Here is a 23151-nt window from a genome sequence, read left to right on the forward strand (position 1 = left end):
AAATGATTCTGTACCATTGGGAAATTCGCTAGACCTCGTCCATCAGTGTAGTCTTACTGATTCTGGTCAGTAATATGGGGTGAGACTGCGCATTGGTCAAGGAGCTATAGTGCTGCTCATAGTAATGGTGCTAATTTCGATGCAGCTATATTAGGATATTCTGCGGTTCCCTGTGACCACATAACATGAAAGCCCAGAGGGTACATACACAACGTTTAGCCGATCCTGGCACACTCTCTTCCAGATGAGCTCTGTTTTTAAAAGTCCATTACTTGAGACACATCAACAGTAAAAATAGAAGAAATTCGCTTAATAGTACATTGGATTAGTGTGAGACTTGATTAATAGTTCCAGTCCAAAGGCCTTGCTTTTACATATTCTTTAATGATGATAACTAATAGTAACCTTGCCTCTTAACTGGAATCTTAATCTATATTCTACGCATATGGAATGTAGTGGAATTAAGTCGGGTGATTCTGAGGGAATTAGATTAGGAAATGAGACACTTAAAGTAGTAAAGGAGTTTTGTCATTTGGGGAGCAAAATAACTGATGATGGTCGAAGTAGAGAGGATATAAAATGTAGACTGGCAATGGCAAGGAAAGCGTTTCTCAAGAAGAGAAATTTGTTAACATCGAGTGTAGATTTAAGTGTCAGGAAGTCGTTTCTGAAAGTATTTGTATGGAGTGTACCCATGTATGGAAGTGAAATATGAACGATAAATAGTTTAGACAAGAAGAGAACAGAAGCTTTAGAAATGTGGTGCTACAGAAGAAGGCTGAAAATTAGATGGGTAGAGCACATAACTAATGAGGAGGCATTGAACAGAATTGGAGAGAAGAGAAATTTGTGGCACAACTTGAATAGAAGAAGGGATCGGTGGGTAGGGCAAATTCTGAGGCATCAAGGGATCACCAATTTAGTATTTGAGGGCAGCGTGGAGGGTAAAAGACCAAGAAATGAATACACTAAGCAGATTCAGAAGGATGTAGTTTGCTGTAGATATTGGGAGATGAAGAAGCTTGTACAGGATAGAGTAGTATGGAGAGCTTCAGAAAACCAGTCTCTAGATTGAAGACCACCACAAAAACAACATTCTTCGTATTTAATGATGGTAACATTAAGGAAAAATAGTGTTTTTCAAAGTTTAACAACTAGAGCCCAATCCGAGATCGCCCGCCGATTGAGGTAAATTACTCATTTTCTGGCGGAAAGAAGTTAAAATCTCCGCTCAAGCACCACAATTCAGATTTCCTGTCAGTTTGCTAACCACTTTAAGGCAAGCGCAATGGAGCTGTTTCTATCCGGACAATGTGGGACTGTTGGTTACTCGGATAACTGAAAATCCAGAAAATTCTGGAACTTTAAAGAAAATTGGTTGACACGGATTCAGTCTGACACTGCTGGAGTGCCAACACCGGATTCAACAGCAATGTTAGCCAAAAAAATTTTTTTTATCAATTCTGTACACCGCATCTAACCTTTTGACGAAGGCCATTAAAAGCTTCTTTCTCCGTGATGTCAGTCTACACTCTTAACAAATGGAGCAGTACAGTAGTACAGTGGACCTCAGTGTCAATTTCGTCACTGACATCTGGCGAAGATCTGTGTAGAGCGGTTGATCGAATTTAAATTTAATGATTCTCACCGTAGATTGTTGCAGCTATTACGTGCAGAGTATACAATACTGCATTAACTGTACTAAAAGGGAGAAAGAAAACCCGACCTGGATAAGGCCGGATAAACGAGATTCGACTGCACCGGAATTTCGGCTTTGAAAAGAATAAGGCCAACTTCCCTCTATATCCTTGAGCTTTCGAACCCTTGCTCTGTATCTAATGAAATCATAATCGGGGCATTAGGTATTAATATTTTTCTTTCTAATTCCCGATCATGAACCTTTAGACGCTTATTGGGATTCGATACTGCGACCTTACTGTCACAGGGCACATGCATTACCACTTTTTTAGTCTCATTTTGTTCGTTATTGGTCGTTTACTTCAGAGGGCCTCTATTCCTCTGACCGAACACGCTGAGCTGCAGTTCCGGCTACCACTAGACCACCAGACCCGACGGCAAAATAAATACAACTCAGTTTACAGCTTTTCCTCAACACCTGCAAAACTTTAAAAAATTTTCTCATATTATTTCAATAATAGGTCTCCTAAAATCAATTTGTAATGCTGATTCTGAAAAGGTCTTTCATTTTGTTGTATCACGTCAGCGTTTTTCACAATATAGACCAATCATTTCAAAAACATAAGTAATTGAATTACAAATATTAAAATAAAATTTTAGTCAAGATCTATATTTTTATAATTATTGTTTTTTCAGTCACACTAAAAACATTACAAACAATTGTCTTTGCAACATTACAAACAGTACGTAGCAGGTTTTCTTCCCAACTTTTGAGGCTTTCATGAAACAAATTAGTTACACATGTATCATTCAAAGTATTTTCCATCGCTGGCCACTACTTTGTACCATCTTTCTGGCAGTGTAATAATCCCGGGTCGAAAAAGTTGTTCATCTTTTGAAGCGATCCAGGGATCGATCCAATTTGTGACTTCTTAAGGAGATCGGAAGTGTTGGTCAGTCAGGCCATGTGCCATGGATCTAAACAGGTGATAACAAAAAAGGAAAAAAAACACTATGGGACTTAACTATTGAGGTCATCAATCCCCTAGAACTTAGAACTACTTAAACAAAGCTAACCTAAGGACATCACACACATCCATGCCCGAGGCAGGATTCGAGCCTGCGACCGTAGTGGTCGCGCGGTTCCAGACTGCAGCGCCTAGAACCGCTCGGCCATCACGGTCGGCCGATAGTCAGAGGGAGCAATGTCTGGAGAATATAGGAATTCCCATTTTAGCGTTTCCAAGTACGTTTTAACCTCTTTCGCAACGTGGGGTCGAGAGGTGTCGTGCTGCAAAAACACTTTATCGTGCCTCTCGCTGTAATGCTGCCGTTTGTCTTTAAATGCTCTGCTCTACTCTCACATTCCGATTTAATTTCAGCACAATGTACACTCGAACACATCTCCCTCTCCCTTTACCCTACCTCAGGTCGTTATGACTAATAAATTATTTAGGAAACAAGGCTTATATGAATTCCCTTATCTGTGTGGAATATCATATAATGGCCAGAAACTTGCCACGGTGCAATTCTATTGCGGTAAACACCATTGATAGACATGCCTGGGCCAAGTGGTAAAATCTGCTGTAGCAGATTATTGTCTTAATAGAGGACATAGCATGCTCTACGAGAAGACCAAGATTATGACCACAGTTTAATCTTTTTTACCATATATCTGTCATTTACATTTCCCCTAATATACTGCCCTTCATCTGTTCATTAAAATAATTAAAAATACTTTGAGGAAGAATGAAAACAGTTAAGAGTAATGACATGGTGATGCGTGTGGTCTTGCTACTGTAAGGCGTTTGTAGGCTCCTAGTACTATTTTCTAGATAAAGGATTTGGCTCCAGAAGGGACAAAAAAGAAAAGCATTCGGGTTAAATACTGGAAGGATCTAGAGACTCTATTGTGGAAGGAGGGTTGGTTGCAATTATGCTGGGAAAAAGTGCATTCATTTGAAAGTCGTTTCTTTCTTTTGGGATTGGATCTTAAAGGGCGCAATACCTATTCGGAAGCCAGGTAATCGCACTTACAGAGATCCAACATTCCGACGTTTTACGGTCCAGAACACTGCGATTACTGCTAATAAGACGCAACGAGGAAGGCAGCAATTTCCCGTGACAGACCCATTGTGGCGCACTGCAGAATTCACGGAACTGTTAATTTCAGTTCATCTCGAGGCTATACTGCGATCATGCTGGGATACTGGTGACCCTGCGCTAGCCGTGTTTCCCGTAGGGCTTTCTGGACAGATTACAGTCATTCGCCTGAAAGAAACTCCGTCACGCATGAGCGCTACTTGCCAGCAGCAAGAAGTTATTTGGACCGTTGACACCAGCAGTTCACGACTTTCTGACTGACAGTTTTCATGTGAGGAAATCTGATGTTTGAGGTCACCATATTGCTGACGGGAACAAATGGAACGTCATCTCTCGTTATACGAAGAAAAACATCTGGTACTGTGTCGTCTGACCAAACGCGGCCATTTAGGGTGTGTCAACGTCCATCTGGGATGAAAGAAACGTCAAAAATTTTACAATATACTGTTTTTATTAAAATATTATACCAATTAATTACATAGTGTAAATTAAAAAACTTAATTTTGACTAATTTGCGGTTTTGGATCACTAATTCAGGACGGTGACACGAAGAATATGACATACGTCTAAAAGTTGATATGATGATGTTACTAGTCAGTATAAGATCGACACAAGTTCCACCGAGCATTGTTTATACACGGTTGTTAAACATGCAGTCCCACTTAATGTTTATTGGCGTATTCTCACCTTCGTTCAAAAGTGTGCGTGTTTAATTTGTCTATGCCATTTCCTTTGAAATCGTTTAAGCTTCGTTCCAAGTTAGCGGAACAAACTTCATGTTTTGCATTCTTTCACGATAAGCTTTCTACTATTCAGTAGATGGCAAAACAATCTTACTAAGTGTAATTGTGATTAGGGTGGATAGCAATTGATATCCTTAGCACTCTTCACATTATGTAACAGATATTGATAAAACTGTATACTTTCAAATTATGAAATAACGAAATGTACGTAACACAGCTCGTTACATCGTCTACTTTGAAATTATAAAATACTTACGTGTAACCTATACATTAGCGCCTTCATTTGTTTTGGCGTGTCAGTGTGAAATAACCAAATGCTGGTGTGTTAATTCTGCGACGTATAGTTCATCTCCTTTCGTAGTAAAATGATATAGAAGCATTGTACGTCTCACTTGTAGTTTGCCAGAAATAACCAAGGATAGGAAAAGTAATTTTCGTAATGCAAATGTTTCAGACTCGCATGCTCTGGTGTGAGCAAAGAGTAACAAATAGTAGGAATCAAAATGGAATGATTGCATTTACTCAGCCGTAAGTAAGGCAGTTGGCAGTTTATTGGTATGATGCTAGACAAATGCAGAAAGTCTAAAAGGGAAATTGTTTCAAAAACACTCATGCGACCCATCGTACAATGTTGCTCTAGTCTGTGAGACCCATACCAAATAAGACTAACAGCGGATATTGAACGCACGTAAAAAATGGGCAGCACGAATGATCAGAGGTTTATTTGACTCAGTGGAGAGCATCACGGAAGTGCTTATAGGTCAGACTGGCAGAAAACAGATGCCAATCATCTTGCCAATTCCTGCACATAAACTTTCAAGAACCATTATTAAGTTACGTCCAGGATCATACTAAAGCCTCCTATATGTCAGTCGCGTACGAATCCCGAAGACAAGATTAAACCAATTACACTGCCCATTCATGCATTTAAACTGTCTTCGTCCCTGGTCTCCGTACACGGACGGAATGAGAAGCCCTAGCTGTGCCATGGAGTTCACACTCGTTTGTGAAGTGTGGATGTAGCTGCGAAAGTGCTTAAAATGCTGAAATGAAGGATTTTGCAGTAACACTGTTATTGGCCTCAATTTATGTTTATCATGCTTAAAACACATCACGAAACCAGATGTAGACGTTTGGAGATGAAGATACATTAACTCACTGCAAAAAAATCGTTCTTTCAACTAGAGAATGGATGGCCACTTTTTGTTTTTCATTGTACGGTGGTATCTGATATGCATTATTTTAAGAAATACAATAGCCAGCTACTGATTTATGTATTTTCATTGATTTCAATACGTTTTCGGGCAGTCACCCGTCTTCAGTTGGCATATGCGTACTGGCAGAAACAACAATATATGAAAAAGTGGCTGGTTGCTGTATTTCTTAAAATAATCCACAGCCACGGAGCTCAACAGCCAATAGAATGGATGAACTATTCAGAGTACGGTGTTTTTACTCCCTGTTACTGAGCAGTGACGAGGAAATGGCCTGTCTCATCCCAGAGAAGTGAGTAAAACGGGTCATCTTGCCATGTGTGACTTGGTATTGCATCTACAAGTGAAATAGGCGAATTTATATGGGCAAAGGCGTCCTGTAGGCCTAGGACAACGAAAATGTTCAGATGCCAGAAGGGAGAACTGGCATATTTAATCGAGAATAACGTTATGAGCCAATCACAAATAGACTAAAATTTCATGTTGTTATGTTTATAATTACCAAAGCTTACTGTTTGACACGATTTACCACCTTCCCCGCCATCTGCCGCAACTGCCATCTATTACAAAAATGGTTCAAATGGCTCTGAGCACTATGGGACTTAACATCTGAGGTCATCAGTCCCCCAGAACTTAGAACTACTTAAACCTAACTAACCTAAGGACATCACACACATCCATGCCCGAGGCAGGATTTAAACTTGCGACCGTAGCGGTCGCGCGGTTCTAGACTGAAGCGCCTAGAACCTCTCTGTCACGCCGGCCGGCCATCTATTGCAAAACGATGGTTGGTTGATTTGGGGGAGGGGACCAAACAGCGAGGTAATCGGTCCCATCTGGTTATAGAAGGATGGGGGAGAAAATCGGCAGTGCCTTTTGAAAGGAACCATCTCGGCACTTGCTTGAAGCGATTTAGGGGAATCACGGAAAACATAAATCAGGATGGCCGAACGCGAGTCTGAACCGTCGTCCTCCCGAATGCGAGTCCAGTGTGCTAACCACTGTGCCGTCTCACTCGGTGAAAACGACGGAAGCATAGTTGTAGATCTAATAAATAAGTTGATAAGAGATTGAAATCATCTGATAGAGCTAAATCAATAAAGTAATTTAATGATTTCGTACAGTGTCTGGGCGCCAGTTGTAAGAATGCTATTGGTGGTTTCGAACGATGAGGATGTGCACTGGAAGTTATAGAAATTGTTTTGAAAGCGAACAACATGTCGAGCTATATAGCGAAATAAAACGTACCTTTTGCATGTAGTCATCCTTCTCAAGATATATCCATGAATAGATCTCGAAAAACTCTTACTTGAGTGGTACTGCATAATGTACATTTTACTTTGCAGTTCACTGCCAGTTTGCAGAACACAGTTGACAACTTTGTATGCAGCAATGTTGACCCCGTTTGACAGATGCGTCGTCATGTTAGACTTCTCGGCGCCACTGACTGCTGTTTGTACGTTGCTGTTGCTGCACCAGAACAGATAAGACAACAGAGGCATGTTAGCTCGTTAGCTGATTGCTGTGCCGCCTTGGGCAGCTACATTCTTGAGAACCACTTCTCCGTGGCGGATCTACTCCGACTCTTGTTGTTCGGTCCTAAATTCTGAATCACAACAGACTTTAGGAATTATCGAAGAGACTTAGTTTCGACCTCTAATTCTTCACTTAGAAGCAATACCAAATTATACTCGACTCCTCTGCAAGTGCAAGACAATAGTGTGAACTGTATTTTGGGTAGTTCCTCCGATACATTACAGCCATATACTTCGATGATATCAGAATGGTGACACAACTCTTTGGTATCTGGCATAGTAGGATTGCAGACCGTTGCCTTCCTTACGTCAATCCGAGCGTGATCTGCCTGTTGGTCCCTTATAAAGGATTGTGAGGTACGCTTTCTCATAGTTTCCTGTGCTTTTGCTATACAGCTACACGCGAATGCTGCAAAGTTATCTTCAACAGGTAAAAGTCTACCATCTCTCCAATACTTCTCTAATATTGTGCTCAGAGTCCAATGGAGACGTTGGAAAGAGACGTTAGATGTTAACGTTACTTAAGCTCATCAGTTGCATAATTTTTCTTTGTTTGTTTGCTGTTATTTTGAAAAACTTAAAATGAGTTGTTTTTCGTTTTTCAGTTGAACATCCATCCCATTTTTAGATTATGATGATGTTTTACCGAATTCTTCCTTCATATTTTTATTTCATATTTACTGTATTGTACGTGTGTGCAGTACGTTCTATTTAACATCTTCATTTAATGTAGAACTCAGACATAATGGAATAATAATGTTTGAGAGAAGCTTCTGGCGATGATTTTTGGGAGAAATATGCGGAAATATTATATTGCGGTAGGTGAAAGCAGTTATCTAGATTACACACTGGTCTTGTTAGTTGCCAAGAATGAACCCAAGTAGCGAGTAATAGAATTAAACTCTGCTGCGAGATTATACTGTAGTTTTCTTGCAGTTTCCACAGTAGTGGAAGACGTGGTGATGTCAACTGCTAAAATTTTCGTGGTGAAATATGAATCTATTTACTTCCGATTTATTTCTGCATCCGAACACCTACATTTTTTGCACTCAACTTTACCAGCAAAACTATAAAGACATAGTCTCGGGTTCAATAAAAATTAAAGTGGTAAGCGATAAACGCACCTGTTGGAATACGGAAAAGATAAGGGTAAAATAGTATTTCCTTCTCGTCGTGAAAATACGATATTGTAACTAGTCTCATAGATGAATTATGAATGTGGGAGTTGTAAAGTGTCATAATGCTCGTTCACAGACGTGCTACGCGTCTCGAGCACGTAGTCGACTATAGTCTCTCACATGCACTAACGGATAAACACGAATTGAAAGGAATGTCATATCACTGTGTAAGACGCTATGTTCGGAGATAGAAATACCGGAGATAGAAATCCTCTACCAAATATTACCAGTTGGGAACACACGCACGTCTATTCTACGGGATTTGATGGAAAAATTGTAAGGTCTATAATCGGCTGTCAGATAAGACAGTATATCTCAGCTATTCAGCCAGGGAATCGAAAAAAAGAAACCTATCAGATGGACTAACTGGCAGCCGTATACACTAAATACGTACCGAGTGTTTCGTCGGCATGAAATTGTGAACCTGCCGATAACATGCGCCTAAATGTATCCTTGACGTCATAAATGTGGCGTACATAAGACATTCATGAAAACCCAGTATGCGTGAAATATACGCCATAACAAGAATTAAAGTCATTCGCATGACAGCACTTTCGTTAGCTTCGCCAACTCACAGCCAGTCATCCTTTAAACACACGCAGATCTCATCGTACACCACAGATCAGTCTATCGCCACAACTTGCAGTGAAAAAAAAATTACGCACAACGAATATTGTCAGTGTTTTGTTCTACTCATGTTGGCAAATGAATGGCACCACACGCCACAGCATCATTACTTCGCAGGTCAAAGCCAGTGTTCAGTATCGGCAGATTCAACTCATCACCATCGACCTTATTATTTGACTAATACGAACAACTAGATGCACAAACCCTACGTTTTGATGTTTTTGGCTACTAAAATGTTGTTTCACCAACAAATTTCAGTTGCACGAAAGCTTTGGTGACTGTTCTCTTGTTTGTAAATCAAAATAAGTAGCTGCCAGTATATTGTCACGTATTTCCAATTGGGATATTTACCGAACTCGCTGAGATCCGGCTTAAATTATCTGAGGTAAACAGTGGGCCGAGTGTCAACACACCTATCCTGTCCAGTTGGGCAGGGAATGCAATCAGTAAAATGACGGAAATAAATAAATATGTTGCAGATAGGTTCTGCATCACACGACAAGTGCGATGGCACTATCGCAATCGCGTTTAAAATCGCACCACAAAGTGGTGGCACAACACCCCTTATGATTTAGGCTTCTACATCTACATCTACATGGATACTCTACAAATCACATTTAAGTGCCTGGCAGAGAGTTCATCGAACCACCTTCACAATTCTCTATCATTCCAATTTCGTATAGCGCGCGGAAAGAACAAACACCTATTTCTTTCCGTAAGAGCTCTGATTTCCCTTATTTTATCGTGGTGATCGTTCCTCTCTATGTAGGTCGGTGTCAATAAAATATTTTCTAATTCGGAGGAGGAAGTTGGTGATTGGAATTTCGTGACAAGATACCGCCGCAACGAAAAACGTCTTTGCTTTAATGATGTCCAGTCCAAATCCTGTATCATTTCAGTGACACTCTCTCCCATATTTCGCTGTAATACAAAACGTGTTGACCTTCTTTGAACTTTTTCGATGTATTCCGTCAGTCCTATTTGGTAAGGATCCCACACCGCGCAGCACTACTCTAAAAGAGGACGGACAAGCATAGTGTAGACAGGTTCCTGAGGAGATCTGTTACATTTTCTCCGTTAACAAGTCAACTGCGTATCCGTAACTTACCGTATTGGTTGTCCGTCAACGCTGCAGAACTCACTGCACTGTTTTGTTTTGACTGTGAATGCACTGAGAAGGTACTGTATGCCGAGTAAATCGGTGTACTCGTATCCATTGCTGCAGTACCTTCCTCGGTTACAGTGGCTACACGGAGTAATAAAGCAATTGTCTTAGAACTATGTCAAAAACATCGACGATGTCATTCCTGTGGTTTATCCGCTTGCTGGTCATACGGACAATCAGTAATGTATCAGACGTTGGAAGATTAACATACAGATAATTATGATAATCTTTTTTTTGGTCAAGCTCACTTCTCTCAACAAGTTTTCGTGGCTGATCCTTTCGCGCTCCTTGACCAATTTTTTATCCGCTTTTCTTTCAGCTTGCAACAAAGTAGAGAAATTATTACAGCAGCAGCATCTTTATCGCCAACATTGCCAACCGCAGTATTATTATGCAACATATTGAGGTGATAAAAGACATGGGATAGCGATATGCACATATACCGATTGCGGTAGTACCGCGTACATGAGGGAAGGAAGATCAGTGCATTGGCAAAGCTGTCATTTGTACTCGGATGATTCATGTGAAAAGATTTCCGGAATGATTATGGCTGCACAAAGGGAATTATCAGATATTGAACGTGAAATGGTAGTTGCAGCTAGACGCAAGGGACACTGCATTTCAAAAATCGTTAGAAATTTCAATATTCAGAGATCCACAGTGCCAAGAGAGTGTCTAGAAGACCAAATTTCAGGCAATTTGCCTCACACCACGGACAACACAGAGGCCGGCGACTATCACGTAACGACCGAGAGCAGCAGCGTCTTCGAAGAGGTGTCACTGTTGACACAGAAGCAACAATACGTGAAATAAATGCAGAAATCAGTATGGGACGTAGGAGGAACGTGTCTGTTAGGACAGTGCAGCGAAAATTGGCGTTAATGGGCTATGGCAGCCGATGACCGACACAAGTGGTCTTTCCTGGCGTAGGGCGACATTATTTACAGCGCCTCTCCAGGGCTCTGTGGCCATGTTGGTTGGACAGTAGACGACTGGAAAAGGGTGGCCCGGTCAGATGAGTCCCAATTTCTGTTGGTAAAAGCTGATGGTAGGGTTAGAGTGTGGCACAGACCCCACGAAGCCATGGGACCGAATCGTCAACAAGGCAACATGCAAGCTGGTAGAGGCTCCATAATGGTGTGGGTTGCATTTACATGGACTGGACTGGCTGCTCTGGAAATGGCTAAGTTAGGCTACTTGGACACCATTTGCAGCCGTTCATCGACCTCATATTCTCTAAGGTGATGATGACGAGGTCCCATACTCCGAGGAGCGTAGGGAACGATGCGGGAGACCAGCACCGCCGACTAGGCAAGGTGCTAGCGGAGGTGGTTTGCCAGTGCCTTCCTCCGACCGTAATGAGGATGAATGATGTTGTTGATGATGAAGACGACACAACAACACCCAGTCATCTCGAGACAGGAAAAATCCCTGACCCCGTCGGGAATCTAGCCCAGTACCCGGTGCGCGGGAAGCGAGAACGCTACCGCAAGACCACGAGCTGCGGACTGTTCTCTAAGAAGGATGGAATTTTTTTGGAGAACAATGCGCCATTTTACTGGACCTCAGTAGTTCGTAATTGGTTTGAAAAACATTTTGGACAGGCGAATGATTTGGCCACCCAGATCACTCTACATAAATACCATCGAATGAGTATGGGACATAAGTGAGAGGTCAATCCGTGCACAAGATCCTGCATTGGAACAGTCTCTCACTGATGGACCGGTGTAGGGACAACGTGTCTCAATATCCCTGCAGAGGGCTTGCAACGACTTGTTGAGTCCATGCCATGTCGAGTTCCTTTACTACGCCTGGCAAAAAGATGTCCAAAACGACATTAGGAGTAGCGGTCTCGCAGTTCCAGACTGTGCGCCTAGAACCGCACGGCCACTCCGGCCGGCATTAGGAGGTATCCCATGACTTTTGTCACATCAGTTTATTATTGACCACCTAGGGAGCACCGTAGCTGTTCTCGCACACGTTGTTAGCGGTGGGGAACGTCTGCGTAAGCGCGTTGGTTGGTCAGTACCCACCATAGAGCGCGGAGAACAGCGGCCTGACGGGGTACTTGTAGCTGGCCGAGATGACCATGGGCAGCACCAGGCACGAGTAGGCGAGCCCCACGCCGCCGAACAGCAGCGACGCGTGGCTGGCGCGGGCCAGGTACGGCAGCAGCAGCACCGCCGACAGCAGCCACACTGCAACACACCACCACGTCTTTCCTGAGTACGAGAGAGTCGGAGCAAATATGTGCCGGGGTTCAATACTGTCTAACACACAGAGCTCAGTACATTACTCTTAATGGGATGAGATTGACAGATGTAACGGTAATTTCTAGAGTACCCCAAGAGAGTTTTGTACGCTCATTACCGTTTACAGTACAGTGTGTAACAGGTAGAAGTGCGGACATTTTTAAATGCCTCAATATGTACCCACGTAAGTTGCTATTTCTGTTTCATTGCATTGAACAGTCTTCCTGCAAACAAGTGACATAATTTACTGCCTGATATTTTCTGTGCAGTCGTAGCTGCACCAATAAGTGGACTACACCTGTCAGTATAGACTAACCATTTTGCGTCCATACGCCCACACCTCAACTCCTAACCTTCTACCCATGGGGGTGATCTTGCCACATTACTTGGAGGTACTACCCAACCCAAAAGCATATGACCTGTAATAGCTATAATTATTAAAATGCAAATGAAGTAAACACTCATGTAATGATGTTCAGTACACCCTCCTCATTCTCCAACAAAAGTATCTGCACTTAAACCCGTTATATCCCGTGCATCAGATGTCCCTCATAAGATACTTGTAATTTAAATTTTTCAATGTGTAGCTTGAGTCTACCTAAACACATACTGCTCATCATGTCTTCATACGATGGCCAGTGTTAACAGAAAGCGTCCGCTTGTTTCCCTTCACAAATGGTTGTGGTTCAAATGGCTCTGAGCACTATGGGACTTAACATCTATGGTCATCAGTCCCGTAGAACTTAGAACTACTTAAACCTAACTAACCTAAGGACATCACACAACACCCAGTCATCGCGAGGCAGAGAAAATCCCTGACCCCGCCGGGAATCGAACCCGGGATCCCGGTCGCGGGAAGCGAGAACGCTACCGCACGACCACGAGCGAACAAATGGTTGTGTGTGTGTGTGTGTGTGTGTGTGTGTGTGTGTGTGTGTGTGTGTGTGTGTGTGTGTGTGTGTGTGTGTGTGTGTGTATGAAATCTTATGTGACTTGACTGCTAAGGTCATCAGTCCCTATATTATCCTAAGGACAAACACACACACCCATGCCCGAGGGAGGACTCGAACCTCCGCCGGGATCAGACGCTCAGTTCACGACTGAAGCACCTGAGACCGCTCGGCTAATCCCGCTCGGCCCTTCACTAATAAAATCATTTTTAAAGCGGAATTTTACATGCCCATTCTATTTAGTGGCCCGAAATTAGTCTATTGCGACTTTCTTTTTATAGATACTTGGTAATAACTAGCACTCCAGGAGCGACTGAACAGCGTTGCCGCAAGGCGATAGCAGCCACCGTAGGCTAGTGCGGTGCTTCGGTGCTGGAGTAGCGGTTATTCTTCGTGTATCTCAATGTTCCTGTTAAATTTATAGATGAAACAAATATCGCATTAGACTAATTTCGGACCGCTCTGTCGTGTGGGAACGAAAATTCCTATTTCACAATCATTTTATCTGTAACGAGAAACAAGCTGACGCCTTCCGTCGACATTGGGCGTCGTAAGAAAGACGTGATGAGCCGTATGTGTTTGGGCCTACTCTAACTACAAAACTAAATTGCAAATCTGCCTAAAGACAAGAGTAAACGTGCCTCAAGAATCTCAGGAGGAACACCTAGTACATACGATTTAAAGGATAATTTCGGTAGTTCTATGATGCCTTTTGCAGATGAAGCTGTTGTCTGCAGGAAGTTTGCAACGCCAGGAGGCAGTAACGAAATGAAAAAACACCTGCAGAGGATGGATGATTGGTACAATCACTCGCAGCTGACCCTGAACGTAAATGAATGTAACATATTGCACGTAAATACGAGGGTTCGGTTTCGTTATTGGTGGAAAATCACTGGAATTAGTAACAACCGTACGCACCCGGAGCGACCTGCAGTTGAATGACGACATAAAACAAATTGCAGGCTTAGCAGAAGCCAGGCAGAGATTCATTCGAAGAATGAGCTGGCTTACATGAAAACTGTTCGACCGCTTCTTCGGTATTGTTGATCAGTCTAGGACACTTACATTTTAGGTTTAACAGAAGTGACAGAGACACTGAAGAGCGGCACGTTTCGTCACTGTATCGTTTAGCAGGCGGCAGAATGTTTCGGCAATACTGAACAGAGCCTATGACAGGTGCTACAAGAATTGCGTTGTGTATCTCGAAGTAGTCGGAATTCTGAGAGCGTACATTGGAAGAAGAGTTGGGCAACATATTACTTCCTCCTGCGTGCGTTTACAAAATGACCACGATGAAAATATCAGAGACTCTAGAGTTCATACGGAAGTCATTGTTCCAACGCACCATTCGCGAATGGAACACAGAAAGGGGAATACGATAGTGATGCCTAAGGTGTCCTCAGCCACACACCGTAAGATGAATTGTGGAGTGTAAATGGAGATGTAGATGTAAAAGGTCAGCAGCTTCTACTGAAAAAGAACCGACTAAAGGGAAAAATTTGCTCCCATTCGTAAAAACAGTCATACGTTGCAACAGCATAGTGCTAAGAACACACACCACTGACACTGCGTTTCGAACAACAAGGAAGGTGCGTGAATACTTGTACACCACAAAAGTCCAACATCACACGCAGCGTTGTAAAGTGTACATTGGAACTATGAATAGACGCATTAACACACGGCTTAAGGAGCACAGGGGCAATTGTCTTCTGGGAAAGACGGATAAAATGGCAGTAGCATATCATGCACTGGAACCACCGAACCACCAAATTTGTTTCTCCAGTGCTACCGTTTTATCAAGCTCCAATCGTTACTACACTACAAAAAAGTCATATAAATTCACATGCTGAAAAACAAACTTTTACGGAAAAGAATTTTCCCGCTTACTAAATGACCCTGTAACGAAATACGCTGCTCTTCTTCGCATCTAATGTGTTTCCTATACGATAGGGATTACGGGCTGACGAGCAACATTCAGGTATTTATGTAACCTGCTTGGGTGGACAACACTTTCTGAGGATCTTTCGAGTTGCTCTGCCTTACCTGTAATTAGTTTTATTTGGTAGTTCTGCTTTAAACATCCCAGATATTTAACAGACGTGACTCCTTCCAGTGTTTGTCCTACAATCACGCGATCATACAATAATCTATTTATACTCAATGCTCTTCACTTGTTTGTGTTGAGGATCAACTGACTATCCCTGCAGTAAGCGTCGTGCCTTTGCAGGTATTCCGGCAATTCGCTGCAATATTTCCATGAAAGTCATTTTTCAGACAGCTTCTGGATTACGTTAGCACGTTGCAGCTCAGGATATCTAGTTGATATATTAGATTGTTGTCCTTTCTCATCTAACGTTTTCATCGACTGCTTGTTCTGTATGTGTGCGGTACACCAACATATCTCAAAAGATCTCTTCTTTCTCTAACGACATTTCACAATTCTTGTGTTCTCTTGATTTTTGTGTTATTAATGGTTTTTTGCGTCGATACGATTCATGATGATTTGATGTAGCACCACATATCGAGACGCTACACTAATTTTTTTCAATACATCTCAAGTTTACATGCAGAAGTACTCGCTTCCTGCTCTAACAGTGTCAATCTCGTCTTTTGCAAATTGCTGATTTTGACTGATATATCTGTCGTACATTACATGTCCCATTTTGACCACTACGTGCAATATCCCTTCTCATCTGGTATGTTCATTCAGCAACATGTCACACCTGATATTTTATTTGCTTCAGATCCGAAACTTGATTTGTATATCATTTAATTTAATAGAGTTGTATCTGAAAGTAACTGCTAAGATTTCTGAAATGCGTTTCAGTCTTTCTTCCCAATCATCCATGAACACCATCTGTGATGCTGCTCATGGGCTTAGATAGAGCCAAACTTGTTTATTATATGAAAAATCAGTTATGTAAATAGGCTTTGATTTTAAAGAGCTCCTTCCTAGAAACAGGGAAATCTACACAGTCCGCAGTGCCATGCTAAGAAAACAATAGCATATGGTGACTTTAAGAACAAATTCGCGGTTTGTAGTTTCAGCAGCAACAAAAAAGCGCCATCTTATTTATGCATCCTATTGGAAACTAGGCAAATAAACGATCTTCCACGTCGTTCTAGGATTTGAAGATTTTGCTAAGATATTGCAATGAAAACACCAACTACTGCACTCTGTGGTAGCTGTGCATGATATATAATGACCTGAACAACAATTTCGGATAAGATTCTCTAACACACTAACATGCAACTTGACGCCTTGTCTGGCCTTGCAAGCATTACAGCGCTGTAGTGCAGCCATCTATTTATCAGCTTGAGCTATGACCGCCAGATGAATTATAATTACTCCATTAGGGAAGGGGGATTTTCGTTGAGTAGTGCAGGCAACGCTGAGGACACAGGAGTTACTCATTTAATGGCACATCCGCGTTCCAGCCCTGACGGATTGTCATTCTCTGACAATGGCGCCATTTGGATACGGTGTGGGGGGAAAGGTATCAGCACAGCCCTCTCCCTTCCGTTTTTAGTTTCCCAGGTCTTGAAGCCTCTGCTTCTCGCAATCAGTCAAGTAGCTTTCAGCTGGCATCACAAGGCTGAGTGCAGCCCGTTCGTGTGCCAATGCCTCGACTAGTGGAACTCTCATTTGTGAAGTTATAATGAATGTAATACACTGTTTGAAGCAGCCAGTCACCAAATTATGTCAATTTCTGCAGCCGATATGTTCAACCCTCAAATAAGACGACTGTTCAATATATTAGTCAAAGCAGTGATTTTTATGAAGGAACACATTTATTTACTTCTTTATAATTATCGTTTTGTAAGACCACCAGCCGCAAAGCCTGTGGTCATCGAACGAATCATTGGAGTCTATTCATAGAAACCATTATAACTATGGTCCCATGTAGCGTATGTATTTTGCTTTTCTTTCCAAAGTGTTATTTCACTTACAAGGAAACATCATCAGTTTGAACTCATAACTTTTTTTTTTGAAAAAAAAAGAAGCACAGTCGATCCCACGCGGAAATTTGGGCCATAATTTTGATAGTACGCAGTTATGACACTCTGAAACAGAGCGTTTTAAACTTCCTCGCACATCAGTTGTTTGTTACTCGCTCCACCCCACTGCAGCCGCTTAATTCCCGAGCTAGAAGTATTACACAACGGATTGGCAACTAGAGCCCTCCTGCTTGCGGTATGTTGAAAGTGAGGGAAAAGCAAATGAGCGGTGGAGACAACTGCCAAATGCGTTTAGAAAACATGCTCGAAGACACGTTATTCTACGCGAAAAACACAATACATAATATGACAGCCTCAAGCACTTACATATTCAATATTATTTTAACAGTATTATAGTACTGATATTCTGTAGCTATAAATACGACTCAAATTGCAAGTGATTAAACCTGAGTAACTGAAGAACTGCTATGAGGCGAAGCAAAATTACTTTCGTTTTTCAATTTAATCATGCCATTCGCGGTGAGGGATCTGCAAAAACGCTTCTCATTAACAGTTTCAGCTTCAAAATCAAAGAAAATAAAACGTATCAGCAATTTTAATAATTAAATAGCGCTATGCTAGTTCTTTAATCACACTCTAATTCGTATCAGTACTTTACACTGCAGTTGTGAATCGGAACGTAAAATTGTTCAAAGCAAACAGATATCTGGCACCGTCTAGCGAGAGCTCACAATCAATAAAGCATGTTACCAACGCAAGATAGTAATTCACAAATCATTTACTCAACTGTACAGCACTTTGCGTTCTGGCATTATACGAGTGCAGTGGGGCGGAGCGAGTGTCAAACTACCTTTCCACGCGAAAGTTTAAAAAAACTCTCCTTCCCGTAGCTCATCAGTCCATACTATCAGAATTATTATTCAAATTTTCGGATGCGATCGATTTCTGGGTCAAAAATCTTGCAAATGTACTTTTTTCTTCTTGAAAGACGAGGTCAACTTGGTGATGTTGCCTTGTTAGTCTTACATTGTGCAGAAATCTCGCACGTTAAATTTTATTTATGACTAAAACACCAATGAACCTAACTTACATAGGTGAGAGATTGTTACTATTAATAGAAACATTCACATCGGAACCTTACGAAACCAATCTTTAATGCTTAAAACACGTACCCTGTGTGCGTGTATGTGTGTGTGTGTGTGTGTGTGTGTGTGTGTGTGTGTGTGTGTGTCAGGAAGCAAAGCTACACATCATCTTTCGCTATGAAGACTTATGTGTATAGCCGAGTTCGATACACTTTGGATTGCGTTTACATTGTGACTGCACTATTTTTCCCCGGTTCTGAGCTTGCTCCACTGCCGGAGAACACTGTTACAGAAATTTCGAATCCAAATCGAGGAGCTACTTCGCCGAGCAGTAGTGGTTCCAGGTATCGAAAATTGACGACGGCCTAGAGAGCGGTGTGCTGACCTTACACACCTAGATACAGCATCCAATGACACGTTCGGCAAAGGACGACACGGCGGTCGGTCGGTCTCGGCGATCCCGCCAGGACCTGTGGACGGCGTCCCGCTATTCGTAACAGTTTCTGTCAATTTTGGTTTAAATTTTTGCAGAAATATTCGAAGACTTTGGTACAGGTGCTTTATAAGTACCTTTCCGAACTATGCCTTAGGATAATACAACAGCGACGCTCTTTCGTAGCGAACAATCTCCACCGTACAAAATAATAGCAGTTATTTTAACTGTTTCTGGTTATTGGTGACGCAGTGCTCGTTTTGCCACGCGCGTCTACCGGGAAGACCGTTGGCCGTCTGTGCGACGCGTGGCGACGCAACATATATCCGGGTGGGCAGCGGGCATATTCCGTGTCGCGGCTATTTCGGTAAGGAGGTCGTCGGCCGCCCCGCCTTATTTCGGTCTCGCTTCTTTTGTTTACCGCGCTACGTCACGGTCGCCGCTAACGCCAAGTGACGTCACGTGGCGCAGGGCACATCCGTTGCAAGTGATTTGTGATTAAAGTAGTTCCCCACCCAGGGAATAAGCGCCAGCAGAGTAGATCCAGGAATCATGCATCGCTGTTCTACGCAAGATCATAGTGGAGGTGGCTTGGCGTTGCCATCCTCCGATCTCGTACGTGTGTACCAGTGTCGTGTGAATGACTGTGACAAATGCTTGCGCAGTGTTGTGAATGAAGAGAAGGGCGAGGTTGAAACCCGATGTTGACACCTAGCCCATTCCTCTCGAATAGCACTGAGTGGGCCGCCGAGTTGAAGATCCCTATCTGACAGACGGATCGCCAAAAGTAATTTAACCGGCCTCTGTGGCCGAACGGTTCTAGGCGCTTCAGTCCGGAACCGCGCTGCTGGTGCGGTCACAGGTTCGAATCCTGCCTCGGGCATGGATTTGTGTTACTTCCTGAGGTTAGTTAGGTTTAAGTAGTTCTAAGTTCTAGGGGACTGATAACCACAGCAGTTAAGTCCCATAGTGCTCAGAGCCATTTGAACCATTTTTTAGTTAGGTTTAAGTAATTCTAAGCCTAGGGGACTGATGACCTCAGATGTTAAGTCCCATAGTGCTTAGAGCCATTTTTTGAACCATCAGTAGTTTCACATGACCTCATTTCATGAGACAGTGTGCACAGGTCTGGAGTTTAATCCAGTACATTGGGGCAAAGAATGGTGATCAGGAACTTTACGTAACCGTGCGACTGCTACGGTCGCAGGTTCGAATCCTGCCTCGGGCATGGATGTGTGTGATGTCCTTAGGTTAGTTAGGTTTAAGTAGTTCTAAGTTCTAGGGGACTTATGACAACAGCAGTTAAGTCCCATAGTGCTCAGAGCCATTTGAACCATTTTTGAACTTTACGTGATCACCTCTCCTCCTGTGGCCCGCCAAATATAGGCAGTGAAAACTTTCCAGCACCAAGATTCGAACCGTTACAGCCTAAAATCGTGTGGTAGCGAGTTCGGCTACGGTGACGGGAAACTGCTATGCAAGAAGATCAGTGGCTGAGATTCATTAGAGGAGGGACACTGGGTAGGACGGAGAAGGATTAAGGAACGGCGTGAGCGAAGGCTAGTTGAGGAGGTACTCCAGCAATGATCAGTTGTTTTCCCTGACAATGTTCTCAGATTCGCCTATCAACCGAATTTGACAGTCTGTGGTGAAGAGCCGTATACGAGCCTTAAGGCACTGGAGTTACTGAGTCGTGAAGAATTTCCTCATCTGCTCTGATTCCCACAGTGCCCTACGGGCTATTTCACAGATGTACCCGGCGGAGAAAACGCTCCTGTTGAAACTACAATGAAATGAATACCTCTAGCTACATACAGGCGTTGAAAATGTGTGCTCTGACCGGGACTCGAACCCGGGATCTCCTGCTTACATGGCAGACGCTCTATCCATCTGAGCCACCAAGGGCACAGTGGATAATGAGACTGCAAGGACTTACATCTGGCACGCCTCTCGTGAGACCCATATTCGCAACTTATTGTCCCGCACTATATTCATAGTGCCCCTGCCCATTATACTCATTACTCGCGGCTTTACTGCCGATTCCCGTAAGAGTTCGGGCACTGCTTGTGCATCCGCACAGAAGAAGAAGATGGTCAAATGGCCGGTGTGTCTTAACTGTTGAATCAACTGAACTGGAGCGATATATATATATATATAACGCTCCAGTTGTTTCAAACCTTTCAGTGCATCCTCATGACCGGAAAAAGTAAGCTCGCTACGATGCGAAGTCTTACATCAATTTTCACAAAAACAAATGTCTCTACAATCTCAAATTTCCGCAAGTTAGATTTGTTGACGTTTTTAATGATAAATGAAATTTAACGTACTAGATTTCTGTACACTGTAAGACTAAGTCAAGTAACACTCGGGAAAGAACTGTAATGGGGCCAGAGTTACAATGGTCGCTTTGAATACACACCAAAGACTCGGCCAATCGCCACAGACATTGAGGCTGGTGGTTTTACAACAAATAACTGTAAAAAAAGTAAATAAAGTTTTCCTTCATAGAAAATCTCTGTTTCAGTCAAATTATTTCACAGCCTTGTTATTCCAGAATTGGAAATATCACCTGCAGAAGCTGCAGAAACTACTGGGCTTATGACGACGATGTCGCGACTCATAAAATAAAAATTACTGTTGACATAAGCCGTTGCAACGTACATGCCATTTTTAAATGCATTAAAACAGAAAAGCACCAATAGTTCGTAAATTAACTCAATTTATATAACATTTACGTCCTCTACATCGATATTTTGTTCGAATGAATGTGAAGTGTGTGGATCGGGGTATGTGTTAAAATTTATTCACGTTCCACATTAGCGAAAGGAGTGTGGGCAGATAGACTGCTTCTATGATTCCGTGCGATTCGTTAAATTTTATATGAACGCTTTCTACTGATACGTACGTAGCTTTTTATGCAAATTGGCTTTCTTCGAGTGTCAGTCAAAAGATTTTCAACAGTTTATTTCCACATTTTGCCAGCCAAAAAATATGACTTGACGAATGTCCTGTACCTCCTTTTGAGTAAAAGTGAAAATTTTTGTTTGCAGCATCTCTTGCAAGAAAATAGTAGATCCTGGTATGCGACCAATGATTTGTAATCTTGGAGGAAAGTGATGTCTTCCAAGAAAGTTACCAAGATTTGAGACGCATGCAGTAATACGATTTAAGGAATTTAGACTGTCGTAACTTAAATAGTGAGGCTGTCTGAAGATACCATACGTATTTGATCCTACTCTTTCTCTCTTGTACAATCAACATCTTCTACGAGGAGTGTAACGGTTGTTTTACAGCCTACCCTTTTTTTTCCACTACACTTATTACTTTCTGTTCCATAGTCGAGTTCTATAAGAATTTCATAGCGTTGTCCAAGGACACGTACGTTCCTCTCAATCAGGTTTTTCCACTGTGTCTTGTCTTACTTATCCTCTTAAACGCTTCTTCGGTTCGTGCATACGAGGTGTGTGACTAAAGTAATGAGACTGATATTATTAACTACCAAAGCTTTTATTTTATTTATTTTTTTCAGACTCCGGTATTGTCGCATTCGGCATCCATACACCGGTGAGGTCTTGTTCCCATTCTTGGTAACATTGCTGAAAGGCTTCAGCTGGTAGGGCCTTTAACATATCGGTAATATTTTTGAATGTTCTCCATAATGGCGTCCATTTAAGCCATTTTTCAATTTAGGCAAAAGAAAAAGGAAATAAGCATTGTTTTGATATTTGATTTGCTCATTCGAACTTTCTTCGATCGGAAGATGTTCCAGTGAACCACTCCTTACTTTGCCGCTCTGTTTGAGGATTGTAATAAAAAATACAGCATTCATCATCTGTGACCACATAATTGAACCATTCGTGGTCACTGGCAACCCTCTTAAGAAGATCGAGGCACACGTTTCCTCGCTTGTCCTTCTGCTTAGTTGTAAAGTTTTTACGAACGATTTTGGCTCAAACCTTTCGCATGTGCAAAATTTTGGTCAAAATTTGATGTATGGTGAAAGTGTTTAACAGGTCTCCATCGTCTTTATTGTTAAGCGTCCGTCTAATCTCACAAGAACACGTACAAGTCCGACGTTTTCGTCGGTTTTTGAAGTTAGAAGTCTCCCTGAGTGACGCTCATCTTCAACCTGTGCTCGGCCTTCCAAAACTGATTTTTATCACCGAATAACTTGTGCTCTTGATAGGGAATGTTCCCGATAGGTGTGTTTCAACTTTTCAAAGGTCACAATCCCGGATTCCCCAAGCTTAACACAAAACTTGATTGCA

The 23151-nt window shown here is 42.3% G+C and overlaps 2 protein-coding genes and 1 non-coding gene across 8 annotated transcripts in view; 1 reads left to right on the forward strand and 2 right to left on the reverse strand.

Annotated features, from left to right (window-relative positions):
• Nucleotides 1-23151, reverse strand: part of LOC126267351 (uncharacterized) — a 191744-nt gene that overhangs the window by 148215 nt on the left and 20378 nt on the right. Inside the window, exon 3 of the mRNA XM_049972476.1 lies at nucleotides 12237-12401. Coding sequence (XP_049828433.1) covers nucleotides 12237-12401 — 165 coding nt within the window. The remainder of the gene's footprint in view (nucleotides 1-12236; nucleotides 12402-23151) is intronic.
• LOC126267355 (neuroparsin-A) overlaps nucleotides 1-23151 on the forward strand; it is a 210226-nt gene that overhangs the window by 91272 nt on the left and 95803 nt on the right. The gene's annotated exons all lie outside the window — the stretch shown is intronic.
• Trnat-ugu (transfer RNA threonine (anticodon UGU)) lies at nucleotides 20715-20789 on the reverse strand. Its single transcript has one exon. It is a non-coding gene; the product is annotated as a tRNA-Thr (tRNA).

The sequence above is a fragment of the Schistocerca gregaria genome, chromosome 4 (assembly GCF_023897955.1).
Source record: "Schistocerca gregaria isolate iqSchGreg1 chromosome 4, iqSchGreg1.2, whole genome shotgun sequence".
Lineage (NCBI taxonomy): Eukaryota > Metazoa > Arthropoda > Insecta > Orthoptera > Acrididae > Schistocerca > Schistocerca gregaria.